The sequence below is a fragment of the Sarcophilus harrisii genome, chromosome 3, assembly GCF_902635505.1.
Source record: "Sarcophilus harrisii chromosome 3, mSarHar1.11, whole genome shotgun sequence".
Classification (NCBI taxonomy): Eukaryota; Metazoa; Chordata; class Mammalia; order Dasyuromorphia; family Dasyuridae; genus Sarcophilus; species Sarcophilus harrisii.
Genome location: NC_045428.1, coordinates 589,430,504 through 589,445,178, shown reverse-complemented (window position 1 = coordinate 589,445,178; position 14,675 = coordinate 589,430,504). Strand labels below are relative to the sequence as shown.

General features: G+C 45.5%; 3 protein-coding genes across 3 annotated transcripts; all 3 read right to left on the bottom strand.

Moving 5' to 3' along the window:
- Nucleotides 1-58: 58 nt before the first annotated feature.
- Nucleotides 59-1,077, bottom strand: SYCN (syncollin). The gene has a single exon (XM_003766996.2). The coding sequence runs from the start codon at nt 1,033-1,035 to the stop codon at nt 625-627; it is 411 nt and encodes a 136-aa protein (XP_003767044.1). The 5' UTR covers nt 1,036-1,077; the 3' UTR covers nt 59-624.
- A 1,061-nt stretch (nt 1,078-2,138) lies between these two features.
- Nucleotides 2,139-3,283, bottom strand: LOC116422651 (interferon lambda-2-like). Its single transcript, XM_031961610.1, has 4 exons — nt 3,110-3,283; nt 2,804-2,881; nt 2,507-2,650; nt 2,139-2,320 (listed from the first exon to the last, which is right to left on the bottom strand). Exons 1-4 carry the CDS (start codon nt 3,281-3,283, stop codon nt 2,231-2,233), a joined length of 486 nt encoding a protein of 161 aa, XP_031817470.1. The 3' UTR covers nt 2,139-2,230.
- Nucleotides 3,284-8,480: 5,197 nt separating this feature from the next.
- On the bottom strand, nt 8,481-10,065 carry LOC116422650 (interferon lambda-2-like). The gene is given in 7 exon segments (XM_031961609.1): nt 8,481-8,580; nt 8,746-8,826; nt 9,009-9,190; nt 9,356-9,398; nt 9,626-9,721; nt 9,724-9,806; nt 9,957-10,065. Coding segments are annotated over 7 exon segments (690 nt in total). The 3' UTR covers nt 8,481-8,484.
- Between the last annotated feature and the right edge of the window lie 4,610 nt (nt 10,066-14,675).

Here is a 14,675-nt window from a genome sequence, read left to right as displayed (position 1 = left end):
TTCAAGGGAGTTTTCCCACTGAGCCCCACTCCCCTAAAGAGGAAGAGAAGGTATTGAATAGTTTCACAAAAGCTCTTTATTGAGGGGGTGAGCGAGCATCTGAGACTGTCCCCAGCGTATCAGCAGGAGTGAGCGATAGGGCAGAAAAATGGGGCAAAGGACCTGGAGTGAGGAGGAAAAGGAAGAAGGGTCAGGTGAGCTTCCTATGGGCTTCCTGGCTGGGTCCAAGTTAAGTGGGTTCCTGACTCACTCTTAGCTCAGTCTCCATAGTCCAGGTCAGCTCTGGGGTCCAGATGATGGCATATGGGATAGAACAAGGGGCCCAGTTGGGACTCCTGGAAGGGATACAGGATCTCAGCTAACTTTAGGATTCTGGGTTAGAATGGACTCCTCTAGCCCTAGAAGGCTAATGGGCTGAATTCCGGGGTTCTTGGAAGCGGAGCTCTGGGAACTTAGTCTCCTGGATCCCTGCAGTTGATGGTTCATAGTCTCGGGGCACCAGAGTTGGGACCAGGTGCTCACCTGGGCATTTGGCTGGTCAGCAGTCACAAGTGGCAATGAGGAGGGCATGGGGTCAGGTGCAAGGTTTGGGCTGTGATGGATGAGGAGGGGTCCCAGGCCAGCTTAGAAACACTTGCAGTAGAGAGCCCCTATGGCGTTATTCCAATCACCAAATATTCCGAGGCGAAACTCCGCCAGGCGAGGGTAGGTTCCGGATGAGAACTTTCGGGTCTTACCCCCTTTGCCGGAGCGAGACCAGACTGTGAGCTCACAGCGGGGACCCACCACCAGGGAGGAGGCTTTGCGGTGCCAGTCGGAGGGCAGGTAGGGCAGGTCGACTCCGGGCTCCAGGCTCAGCTGAGCTCCGGCACAGCAATTCTCATAGTAGGCGTCACTCTTGTCATAAAGGCGGGCACATTCTCGGGGTCCCTCGGTGGGCTTCAGGGTGGCAGGGACAGGACACGCAGCCTGGGTGCCCGGCAGGGCCCTCAGAAGGGCCAACAGGAGGAGTGATGGCAAGAGAAGTGGTGCCATAGTTAAAAGCAGAGATTACACAGGCACCTGTCCTCCTTGCTCCCCAACCTCCTTATAAGAGCCTTGGGAGAGATTGTGGGAAGGGGAAAACCTGGCCAGGAAGAGATAAGGGGCAAGGGTGGGCAGTGGGATTCCAGCACCTGGGAGTTTTAACTTGACCCCTCCTGACTGACTCTCCCAAACCCAGCATCCAGGTGGCTGCTCTAAAAGGGCACACCGTCTCCCCGATACCCATCACCTGTGCCCAAGGAACTCAGGGTCAGCCAGTATTGATTGACTGGAGACCCTATTCCCTGCAATCTAATCTTCCAGGCCAGGTGCTACCTTCCCAGCAAAGTGGAGCCCACAAGTAAGGTCAAAGGAGACCCAGGCTGCAGCCACACTGAGATCCAAGTCACTGCACACAGACACCTAAATTCCCACAGTCCCACTTATACCCAAACACACAAACCCACAATCCCACCTGCTCACAACCATACACAGACCTGCAAGTAAACGCACATAGAGAGAGACAGACCCACAATCTCACCTACTCACAGCCATACACAGCCCTCTGAATATACACAAAACTACAATTGCATTCACAAATCCATAACCCTACCTGTTCACAGCTATACTCAGATCTACAATTACACACACATACCCACAAATGCACAATCTCACCTGCTCACAACTACACACAGAAACCCACAACCACAATTGTTTATAGCCACAAACAGTTACACAGAAATTTGCTATAAAATGACAGACAAGGTTTCAATATTTTTTTGTGTGTGTTTTCTTATTTATTTAACAAAATATAGAAAAAAGTACAAAACTATCCTCTGGCATATAAAGTATGTGAGTGTTGGGGGTGGAGGGAATGAATACATTAGAAGGGTGTTGGTCCATAAATAAAGTTTGGAGTGCAAAAGTTCAGTCTCAGACCTCGGGCTGGGTCTGGATCTTCAACAGAGGTCCCCATAGGCTACACATCGGAGGCGGCCCGGTCAGGGAGTCGGAAGAGATTACATGATGGCTTTGTAATTTTGAGGCTCCTAGCTGGCAAGAGACACAGGGATAAGGATCCTCTGGGGAATCCTGAGTCCTGGCTCCTCCCTCAGAGGGAGACAGAGTCTCTAGCTGCCCAGATTCTGGGGTCCCCTCTGACTCCTCCCTTCCATCTCTGGGTGCCATCAGTACATCTGAAGCTATTCTAACTCACCTTTCTGGCCTCACTGAGCTTGTTCAGCCAATTCTTCAGGCGGCCTGGAAGCCTGTGTTCTTTAGAGGTCTGGGAAGTAACCTGTGTAGGGAGAGAGTGGACTTGATAAAAGGGAAGGGAACCTGGTGTTTTGATGGGTGGGGGAGGGGAGATCCGCATTGCAGCCTCTCAGTCTCACCTCGCAAGGGCCCCAGGCAACTGAGAGACAGGGAACAGCTCCATGCCTTATTGGTCTAGGGAAGCACCCGCCCACCCTTCAATACTCACACAGCTTTGGATCTCTTGGTGGATGTGGCTGAGCGTTTGTAGGGGCTGAGCCAGAACGCTGTCCAACTCGGGCTTGGTTACGGCTTTCAAGACCTCCAGGGTCAATTTCAGCTCAGCCTGTAAGACCACGGGCCGAACTGACACCTGTGAGGGGAGAGATGAGAAGCGTTGTGAGGGAGAGGCTGATGAAGGGAACAGGGGAAGGAGACGGGGGAGGACCGACAGAACGGGGAGAGAAATGGGGGATGACTTTGGCAGCAGATGTGGGACTGACAGGTGGGGAGCGCCCCTTCTTACCGGCAGCTGCCGAAGGTCCCAGTTCCTGTGGAAGAACCTGGAGCTACATTTTCTCTCCGTCTGAAGCATGGCTTTCTCCTTGAGGGGATGAAGAGGAAGACGTTAAAGTTTTGTGACCCTTCTAGGTCTTTGTGGTGTAGACGGAGGTTCGAAACAGAGAAAGGGACAGAGCTCAAGAAGGAGGGATGAAGGTTAGACCTAAATGCGAAAGATGAGTATTGGAGCACAGTAAAAGAGATCGACGTTAGATCCCCGGGAAGTGCGAGGTGGCAGGAGTGGAGTACAAAAAGCACTCCAGGAACTTACGTAGGCATCCTTGGCCACCTTGAAGGTTTCCAGCTCCCGAGGCGAAAGAGACTTGAACTGGCTGATCTGGCAGCTCCTCTCCGGGGAAAGACTGCTGGGAGTCGGGGCCAGGGACTTCGAATTCGCCCCTGACATCAGAGCAGAAAGCAGCAGCGGGAGAGACTGAGGAACCATCATGGCCTTGGAGAGAAGAGGTTGCAAGTGTCTCTGGAGACGGCTTCATCCCTGCACTTTTAAGCGGCCAAGCCGGAGATTCCCCTGATGTGTGAAAAATGGAAACAGATTCCAAAAATCCCGCTGCGAAAGGGGCGGGGCCAGGTGTCTGCAGGTAAGAAGGGCGGGTACCGGGAAAGGGAAATGGAAAGAGCAAGGTCCAGCCTAAGGGAGGCAGCCAGCAAGGTGTTCCACAAAAGCAGCAGCTCTTGAGCTCGCCCCGCTTGGAGCGCATCTTCCATCCTCGGGGCCAACCCGTCCCTTCCCATACGAACCCCCTTTTTCTTCCCTGCTTTCTCCCTTGGATCTCTTCAGCCCATCTCTCCCTTTTTCCTCTGTCTCCCCTCCAATATTTTACTCTCAGCTTCCTCTTTCTCCCCATTCTTACCCTATCAATTTCCTCCAAATCTTTCCTTTGCGCTGCCCAAGACAATTAACTTTTGATTTTTTGCACAAGCAACGGGGGTTAATTGACTTGCCCAAATAGGTAGGAAGTGTTAAGTGTGTGAGGCTGGATCTCAACTCAGATCATCTTGACTTCAGCCTGGTGCTGTATCCACTGCCATTGAGCTGCTCCTCTACCACATGACTATTCAGTCAAATATTGTCCCCTCTGTGAATCTCTGTGAACTAGAGCAAATTATTCAATTTCTCTCTGCTTTAGTACTCTCATGTAATGGAGCTAATAATAGTTGCAATTTTTGATTCACAAAGTTATGGGGAGAATCAAGTCGATGTACATAAAGTGTTTTGCACTCCTTATAAACATATAAATATTACTGTTCTTGAGAGCCATTGTTTGTGGGAGAAGCTCAAAGTTATTAAAATAATACTGTAATTTCCCAAAGTGGTTGTTTCTGCTTTCTTTTTCCTTTACAATTATTGACCCAGCTCTTTGTCTATTCGCAATGGATGTACAAAATATGTATACTGCAAGACAAGTTTCATACATTGTATGTCCAATTACACATCACAGCCTGACCAGTTATCATGCTTCATCTTTGAAGAGACCATGGAATTTATCTAGAAAGCTAAAATAACCTGTTGCTTGAAGCAATGGAAACAAAACAAAAAACAGGAAATTGTTAAGGATTGTGCCTAAGTGGGAAGGGGCAGGTCAGTGCTCCAGAAAGCCCCCACAACTGTGAATACTAACATACCTGAAGCAATGTTGTTTGTGGATTGGGAATGAAAGAAATTGGAGGCAAACAAGAAAGGAGGGAGATCAGAGATTGCACCTACTTCTCAGTGTCCTTGTATTGATATCATCCACTCACATGAAAGCATCTATTCTGATGTCAGAAGTAGATCCCCAGCTGCCACTAACAGGAGGGTTCAGGAACAAATGGCGGCCAACATGGGGCACAAGAATAATAAGAAACAAAGAAGCAGCATCAGTACTTGAGAGTTGTTCGTGAATGGGATCCTTCCAGAGAATTCCTACTGTAACCTGTGGGGTTGGAAAAGGAGAAGAGACCTGGTAAGACTTTTTAAGTTGGGGTAATTAAAATGGGCCAACACACCAAAATGTCAAGCCAGGAGACTGCTGAGAGACTTACAGAAGATGCCTGTTCTGAATACAATTCTATTTCTCCATTTGTCAAAAAGTTTGCCTCCATGACATCTCACAAGATTCAATACCTACTATAGTGTCTCACTCTGCAACCATCCAGAAGAATAGGACAGAAAGACTTTGATAGTGCTCTTTGCATTCTTCAACATTCAGACTCAGATAACAGCCCTCAACATTACTGGACAAACATACTGACCATGCTGTTGGGGGAAAATAATTGTCCCCATAAAACAAAAAATGGGGAAGTAGATCCTCAGCAGCCACTAACAGGAGGCTCCCAAACCAAATGGTGCCCTTGGGTTCACATATTCTGGGAATATCCTTTCAAAATCTTCATAACTGGGTTGCCTCTAGCCCACATCTCTGTTTTCTTCTTTGCTATTTCCATTTGCTCTCTTAGCACATCTGGGACTATGCTGTTAGAGGCCAGATATAGCATCTCTACTATCCTTGATAGTGAAAAGATTTAACCTGTGCCCCACACAGTGCCTTTGGGTTTGACTGTTTGAGGATGGAAAAGAGGGAGGAGCATTGCTCACCAAAAAATGGGCTTACAGGCCCATGAGTGTGGGGAAACATCATTACAGTGCTGTGGGATAATATCTTCTTGAATTAGAGCTCCATGACAAGAAGTAAAGCCTAACATTGGAAAAGGGAAGGGAGACTGTTGCTTTTGCCTAAAATTAATTTTCTCCCTTGTGTCCCCCTTTGATCTCAAGAGAGATTTCCTCATACCCTTTGAAGATGTGAGGAGTGGGGCAGCATGTAGGGACTTGCTGTAATCAGGACTGTCCTGGAAGAGCTGGGACCACCAGATTGGACAACATCAGCAGTTGGAACAATCAAGACCCGTAGTAATGGTAGACTAGTGGCTAGAAGGTTCAGCTTTTGAAAATCCCTTTGGTAGGGAAGAAGATAGGGACAACCATCTACCACCTTCTCTTCCACTGATCTTAGTTCTGTACCTGAGGTGGGGTTTCAGACATACAACTCCCCTCCCCAAAATTTCCCACAAATATACACTTGTTCTTTTTTCATGACCTGCAGGGTCAGAGTACAGGTGTTTTGAAATTGTCCCTCTGATAACTCAAAAAGAAAATGGCAATAAGGCAAGGAAAAGGAAGTTTGGTGATAGGTTTGGGGTTAAAAATACTCCAAGTAAGCACACTGAACCCTTTTTCCTACATTTTTTGTTATGTGGCTATAGTCTTATGAATTGAGAGAAAAGAGGTTGTTTCAACTGATAAAGACCAGATGAAGTGTTGGGGGACGTGGAGTTCTGTGGCGACCATTACATATTTTAATGTTTTTAGTATGTCATAACCCTCTAACCTCCATTCAGAACCTGGTCAGAATAGATTTTCTTTTCATCAAATTTTGTTTTGGCTCACTTGCCCATTTGTTTAGAGCCAGACTGCGTGGTGGGGTGGGGGAAGTTTGGTGCCAGAGACCCTGAGGAGACCACTTGATTGGTGACTTGAATATAGCACCATCTGGTGGACAATTCAAATATGCCGTCCTCTCCCTCCCCCGCAATGAATCAAGGGATACTGATTTTCTGTGGATTTCAAGATGATGACACTAAAATTGATGACGTAGACTTCTTACACAGCTGCTGTGGCCCAGTTGACACATGGAGTACTCATCAAGTGTCACATACTGCCCACGGGTATTTCATGAAAATATTGACTTCTCTTTCTCAACTTTAATCTTTTGTTATTTCCACTTTCATCTTTAAATGTCCTCAGGATGAATGTTTTTAGTTGCCAAGATCTTGCCAAGCTTTCTTGAAATTTCTCTGCTTCTCACTGTTTCCTGAGTTGATACCGCTCAAACTCTTCCTTACCATCTGACAGTTTTATAATGTAAAATTGGTACTGCCCTTAGCTACCACATCTCTCCACTTGGCAAATACATCAGACATTTGCTGACTCAAGTAGTTTAGAGAGCCCTTTGATTTCCACAGACTAAACTTCTGTAAGAATCTGCTATTATCTGGGTCAATATCTGTTCGCCCATCCATTTTCTATTTGGGGCTGTCAATAACTCTTTCAAATGGACAACACTGCTTTGATTGGTCATCGTATTTTTTTCCTAATCTTAAATAATTTAATCTTAGTGTATTTGCAACTTGTGAACCCCTTCCTCACTCCCCCATGCAAATTATAAACTCACATGAAAGATTCCTAATCTGAAGGATTCAAAAGAAGTCAGTTTCTTTCCTTTCATATTCCCCACACACACACCTGGAATTAATCCAGAAAAAACTCCAAAATAAATCACAGCCCATGACTCAATTTCTCTAAATTTAGGTAATAGAGCCCCCAACTCATACAGATATTTAATGTATAATAAGAACTTTAGGGATGAGGCAATTTGTATTTGATCATGTAGAAAACACACATAAGATGCTAAAGATGTAAAAGTGAATAAACCAATACAGAAAGAGAAAATCCATCACCTCTCAATGGAAAAGAACGGAATTTGATGTTGTTTTCAGGGCCCCCCAATCTCCTCAAGACTTGTGCTACTACCCTGTTGTGTAGACACCCTGTTTTCTGCTCTCCCTGCCCCTTACTTTATGCTGCATCTTCAATTGATCTTAGTGGAGAAGAGCAAGAACCAAATTAGTGTGTAAATACCATAGGCAAGTGAGGCAAGATGCATAAATTCCATGGACTGTCTTCTTTCCCAAGGGAGGACAATGAATCAAGAAATCTCCTTATGTCTAATGGTCTCCCAACCCCAGCATGCAGCTGGCTCTTCTAAGAGGACACATTGATTCCTGATCCCTATCACCTAGGTCCAAGGAGCTTACTCAGAATCAGGCCGTATGGGTTGACTAGAGACAATATTCAATGCAATCTAATTTTCCAGTCCAGGTACTACCTTTCCCAGCAAAGTGAGCCCACAAGCAAGGTCAGTAGATCCCAGACTGCACCCACACTGAGATCCAGGTCATCACATATCCTATAGTCCCACTTATACCCACACATACAAACCCACAATCTCACTAGCTTACAGCCATACACAAACCTACAACTGCACACACACATAGACAGACTCACAATCCCACCAACTCACAGCCATACCCCAACCTACAAGTACACATACACATATAGACAGACTCATAATCCCACCTGCTCACAACCATGCACTGCCCTCTATTACATATACTATATACACTATATACACTATTACACAGACCCACAATTGCATTCACATATTCACAACCCTACCTGTACAAAGTCATATACAGACCAACAATTACACACATAAACCCCAAAATCCACAATCTCACCTTCTCCAAGCTACACACAGAAACCCACAACCACATTTGCTTATAACCACAAAGAGTCACATGGAAAACAGCTACAAAGCAACAGACAGGCTTTTAATTGTTTTGTGTGTTTTCTTATTTATTTAACAAAATATAGAAAAAAATACAAAAGTACAAAACGATCCTCTGGCATATAAAGTATATAAGTGTTGGGGGTAGAGGGAATGAATAAATTAGAAGGGTGTTGGTCCATAAATAAAGTAGGGAGTGCAAAAGTTCAGTCTCAGACCGCAAGCTGGGTCTGGATCTTCAACAGAGGTCCCCATAGGCTACACATCGGAGGTCTTGGGTCAGGAGTCGGAAGAGATTGAGCATGATGGATGCTTCTAGGCAATTTTGAGGCTCCTGAAGGCAAGAGACACAGGGATAAGGGTACTCTGGGGAATTCTGAGTCCTGCTCCTCCCTCAGAAGGAGACAGAGCCTCTAGCTGCCCAGACTCTGGGGTTCCCTCTGACTCCTCCCTTCCATAGCTGGGTGCCATCAATAGATATGAAGCTATTCTAACTCACCTTTCTGGCCTCACTGAGCTTGTTCAGCCAATTCTTCAGGCGGCCTGGAAGCCTGTGTTCTTTAGAGGTCTGGGAAGTAACCTGTGTAGGGAGAGTGGACTTGATAAAAGCGAAGGGAACCCAGGCATTTGATGGGTGGGGGGAGGGGGATCCAAGTATTGCAGCCTCTCAGCCTCACTGCAAGGGCCCCAGGCACCTGAGAGACAGGGAACAGCTCCATGCCCATCGGTCCAGGGAAGCCCCGCCCACCCTCCAGTACTCACACAGCTTTGGATCTCTTGGTGGATGTGGCTGAGCGTTTGTAGGGGCTGAGCCAGAACGCTGTCCAACTCAGGCTTGGTTACGGCTTTCAAGACCTCCAGAGTCAATTTCAGCTCAGCCTGTAAGACCACGGGCCGAACTGACACCTGTGAGGGGAGAGATGAGAGGCGTTGTGAGGGAGAGGCTGATGAAGGGGACAGGGGAAGGAGACGGGGGAGGACCGACAGATGGGGTGGGTAGAGGCCTGGGATGCATAGACGGAGAAAGGTGATGTGGGACTGACAGGTGGGGAGCGCCCCTTCTTACCGGGTAGGCTGGCCGGGCTGGGTCCTAGTTCTGTGGGAAGAACCTCTGGAGCTACATTTCCTCTCCGTCTGAAGCATGATCTTCTCCTTGAGGGGATGAAGAGGAAGACGTTAAAGTTTTGTGACCCTTCTAGGTCCTTGTGGTGTAGGACGGAGGTTCGAAACAGAGAAAGGGACAGAGCTCAAGAAGGAAGGATGAAGGTTAGACCTAATGCGAGAGATGAGTATTGGAGCACAGTAAAAGAAATCGACCATAGACTCCTGGGAAGTGGGAGGTGGCAGGAGTGGAGTACAAAAGCCCTCCAGGAACTTACGTAGGCATCCTTGGCCACCTTGAAGGTTTCCAGCTCCCGAGGCGAAAGAGACTTGAACTGGCTGATCTGGCAGCTCCTCTGGGGGAAAGGCTGCTGAGAGTCGGGGCCAGGGACTTCGAAATCGCCCCTGACATCAGGGCAGAAAGCAGCAGCGGGAGAGCCTGCGGAACCACTGGGCGGCCTTGGAGATGAGAGGCTGCGCGTCTCTGGAGACGGCTTCATCCCTGCACTTTGGCGCTGCCGGGAGATTCCCAGATGTGAAAAATGGGAAACAGATTCAAAAAATCCCGCTGCGAAAGGGCCGGGCCAGGTCTGCAGGCAAGGGCGGTACCGGGAAAGGGAAAAGAAAGAGCAAGGTCCAGCCTAAGGGAGGCAGCCAGCAAGTTGTTCCACAAAAGCAGCAGCTCTTGGGCTCGCCCCGCTTGGGGCGCATCTTCCATCCTCGCGGCCACCCTGTCCTTTCCCATACCCCGCTCCCTTTTTCTTCCCTGCTTTCTCCCTTGGATCTCTCCAGCCAATCTCTCCCTTTTTCCTCTGTCTCCCCTCCAATATTTTACTCTCAGCTTCCTCCTTCTCCCCTTTCTTACCCTAACAATTTCCTCCAAATCTTTCCTTTGCTCTTCCCAAGACACTTAACTTTTGATTTTTTACACAAGCAATGGGGGTTAATTGACTTGCCCAAATAGGTAGGAAGTGTTAAGTGTGTGAGGCTGGACTCAACTCAGATCATCCTGACTTCAGGGCCCGTGCTCTATCCACTGCCATCGAGCTGCCCCTCTACTCCATGACTCTTTAGCCAAATATCGTCCCCTCTGTGAATCTGTGTGAACTAGAGCAAATTATTCAATTTCTCTCTGCTTTAGTTCTCTCATGTATAAAATGGAGCTAATAATACTTGTAATACTTTATTCACAAAGTTTTGGGGAGAATCAAATCAATGTATGTAAATTGTTTTGCACTCCTTATAAACATATAAATGTTACTGTTCTTGAGAGCCTTTGTTTCTGGGAGAAGCTCAAAGTTATTAAAATAATACTGTAATTTCCCAAAGTGATTGTTTCTGCTTTCTTTTTCCTTTACAATTATTGACCCAGCTCTTTGTCTATTCCCAATGGATGTACAAAATATGTATACTGCAAGACAAGTTTCATACATTGTATGTCCAATTACACATCACAGCCTGACCAGTTATCATGCTTCATCTTTGAAGAGACCATGGAATTTATCTAGAAAGCTAAAATAACCTGTTGCTTGAAGCAATGGAAACAAAACAAAAAACAGGAAATTGTTAAGGATTGTGCCTAAGTGGGAAGGGGCAGGTCAGTTCTCCAGAAAGCCCCCACAACTGTGAATCCTAACAAGCCTGAAGCAAATTGCTTTATTGACACAGATGTTGTTTGTGGATTGGGAATGAAATAAATTGGAGGCAAAAGAGAAAAGGAGGGAGATCAGAGATTGCACCTGCCTCTCAGTCTCCTTGTATTGATATCATCCACTCACATGAAAGCATCTATTCTGATGTCAGAAGTAGATCCCCAGCAGCCACTAACAGGAGGCTTCAGGAACAAATGGCGCCCAACGTGGGGCACAAGAATCATAAGAAACAAAGAAGCAGCAGCAGCAGCAGTACTGGAGAGCTGTTTGTGAATGGGATCCTCCCGGGAGAATTCCCACTGTAACCTGTGGGGAAGGAAATGGAGAAGAGACCTGGTAAGACTTTTTCAGTTGGGGTAATTAAAATGGGCCAACACACCAAAGAGTCAAGCCAGGAGACTGATGAGAGACTTATGAAAAATTCCTGTTCTGACTACTTCTCCATTTGTCAGAAAGTTTGCCTCCATGACATGTCACAAGATTCAATACCTACTATAGTGTCTCACTCTGCAACCATCCAGAAGGATAGGACAGAAAGACTTTGATAGTGCTCTTTGCATTCTTCAACATTCAGACTCAGATAACAGCCCTCAACATTACTGGACAAACTTACTGACCATGCTGTTGGGGGAAAATAATTGTCCCCATAAAACAAAAAATGGGGAAGTAGATCGTAAGCAGCCACTAACAGAAGTCTCCCAAACCAAATGGCGCCCTTGGGTTCACATATTCTGGGAATATCCTTTCAACATCTTCATAACTGGGTTGCCTCTAGCCCACATCTCTGTTTTCTTCTTTGCTATTTCCATTTGCTCTCTTAGCACATCTGGGACTATGCTGTTAGAGGCCAGATATAGCATCTCTACTATCCTTGATAGTGAAAAGATTTAACCTGTGCCCCACACAGTGCCTTTGGGTTTGACTGTTTGAGGATGGAAAAGAGGGAGGAGTATTGCTCACCAAAAAAATGGGCTCACATGCCCATGAGTGTGGGGAAACATCATTACAGTGCTATGGGGATTACCCATATTGAATTAGAGCTCCATGATAAGAAGTAAATATTAACATTGGAAAAGGGAAGGGAGACTGTTGCTTTTGCCTAAAATTAATTTTCTCCCTTGTGTCCCCCTTTGATCTCAAGAGAGATTTCCTCATACCCTTTGAAGATGTGGGGGAGTAGGGCAGCATGTAGGGACTTGTTGTAATCAGGACTGTCCTGGAAGAGCTGGGACCACCAGATTGGACAACAGCAGCAGTTGGAACAATCAAGACCCGTAGTAATGGCAGACTAGTGGCTAGAAGGTTCAGCTTTTGAAAATCCCTTTGGTTGGGAAAGAGAGGTACACCCATCTACCACCTTCTTCCAAATCTTCCACTGATCTTAGTTCTGTACCTGAGGTGGGGTTTCAGACATACAACTCCCCTCCCCAAAATTTCCCCCAAATATACACTTGTTCTTTTTTCATGACCTGCAGGGTCAGAGTACAGTTGTTTTGAAATTGTCCCTCTGATCACTCAAAAGAAAATGGCAATAAGGCAAGTAAAAGGATGTTTGGTGATAAGTTTGGGGTTAAAAATACTCCAAACAAGCACACTGAACCCTTTTTCCTACATTTTTTGTTATGTGGCTATAGTCTTATGAATTGAGAAAAAAGAGGTTGTTTCAACTGATAAAGACCAGATGAAGTGTTGGGGGACGTGGAGCTCTGTGAGGACCAATAGATTAATATTTTAATGTTTCTAATATTTCATAATCCTCTAATCTAAATTTTGAACCTGGTCAGAATAGATATCTTTCAGCTGCTTGTTTTGGCTTACTTCCCCATTTATTTAGAGCCAGACTGTTTGGTGGGGAGTCTTGGTGCCAAAGAGACCCTGAGGAGACCACTTGGTTGGTGACTTGAATATAGCACCATCTGGTGGACAATTCAAATATGCTGTCCTCTTCCTCCCCCCCAATGAATCAAGGGATACTAATTTCCTGTGGGTTTCAAGGTGATGACACTAAAATTGATGACTTAGACTTCTTACACAGCTGCTGTGGACCAGTTGACACATGGAGTATTCACCAAGTGTCACACACAGTCTACAGGTGTTACATGAAAATATTGACTTCTCAACTTTAATCTTTTGTTATTTCCACTTTCATCTTTAAATTTCCTCAGAATGAATGTTTTTAGCTAAGCAAGATCTTCGCTTGCTTTCTCCAAATTTCTCTGCTTCTCAGTGTTTCCTGAGTTGATAACTGCTCACACTCTTCCCTACCATCTTACAGTTTTATCAAATTGTAAAATTGGTACTGCCCTTAGCTACCACATCTCTCCACTTGGCAAATAGATAAGACGTTTGCAGACTCAAGTGGTTTATAGATTTACAAATTTGATTTACTACAGGCTAAACTTCTATAAGAATCTGTTATTATCTGGGTCAATATGTGCCTCCATCCATTTTATATTTGGGGATTGCCCATCATATTATTCCTAATCTTAAATAATTTAATCTTTATGTGTATTTGTAAATTGTGAATCCCTTCCTCACTCCCCCATGAAATTTATAAACTCACATGAAATATTTCTAATCTGAAGGACTCCAAAAAAGTCAATATCTTTCCTTTCATCTTCCCCACATACACATATGGAATTCATCCAGGAAAAACTCCAAAATAAATCATAGCATATGACTCAGTTTGTCTAAATGTATCTAGATAATAGAGCCCCCAACTCATAGAGATATTTATTGTTTAATATGAATTTTAGGAATAAGGCAACTTGTATTTGATCATGTAGAAAACACACATAAAATGCTAAAGACCTGTAGAAGCGAATAAACAATACAGAAAGAGAAAATCCATCACCTCTCAATGGAAAAGAATTGAATTTGATGTTGTTTTCAGGGCCCCCCAGTCTCTTCAAGAATCGTGCTACTACCCTGTTGTGTAGACACCCTGTTTTCTGCTCTCCCTGCCCCTTACTTTATGCTGCATCTTCAATTGATCTTAGTGGGGAAGAGCAAGAACCAAATTAGTGTGTAAATACCACAGACAAGTGAGGCAAGAGGCACAAATTCCATGGACTGTCTTCTTTCTCAAGGGAGGACAATGAATCAAGAAATCTCCTTATGTCTAATGGTCTCCCAACCCCAGCATCCAGCTGGCTCCTCTAAGAGGACACATTGATTCCTGGTCCCTATCACCTAGGTCCAAGGAGCTTACTCAGAATCAGGCCGTAGGGGTTGACTAGAGACAATATTCAATGCAATCTAATTTTCCAGCCCAGGTACTACCTTCCCAGCAAAGTGGAGCCCACAAGCAAGGTCAAAGTAGATCCAGACTGCACCCACACTGAGATCCAGGTCATCACATATCCCCTAGTCCCACTTATACCCACACATACAAACCCACAATCGCACCAGCTTACAGCCATACACAAACCTACAACTACACACACACATAGACAGACTCACAATCCCACCTGCTGACAACCATGCACAGCCCTCTATTACATATACTATATACACTATATACACTATTACACAGAAACACAATTGTATTCACATATTCACAACCCTAGCTGTACTCAGTCATATACAGATCTACAATTACACATGCAAACCCACAAATCCCCATTCTCACCTTCTCCAAGCTACACACAGAAACCCACAACCACATTTGTTTATA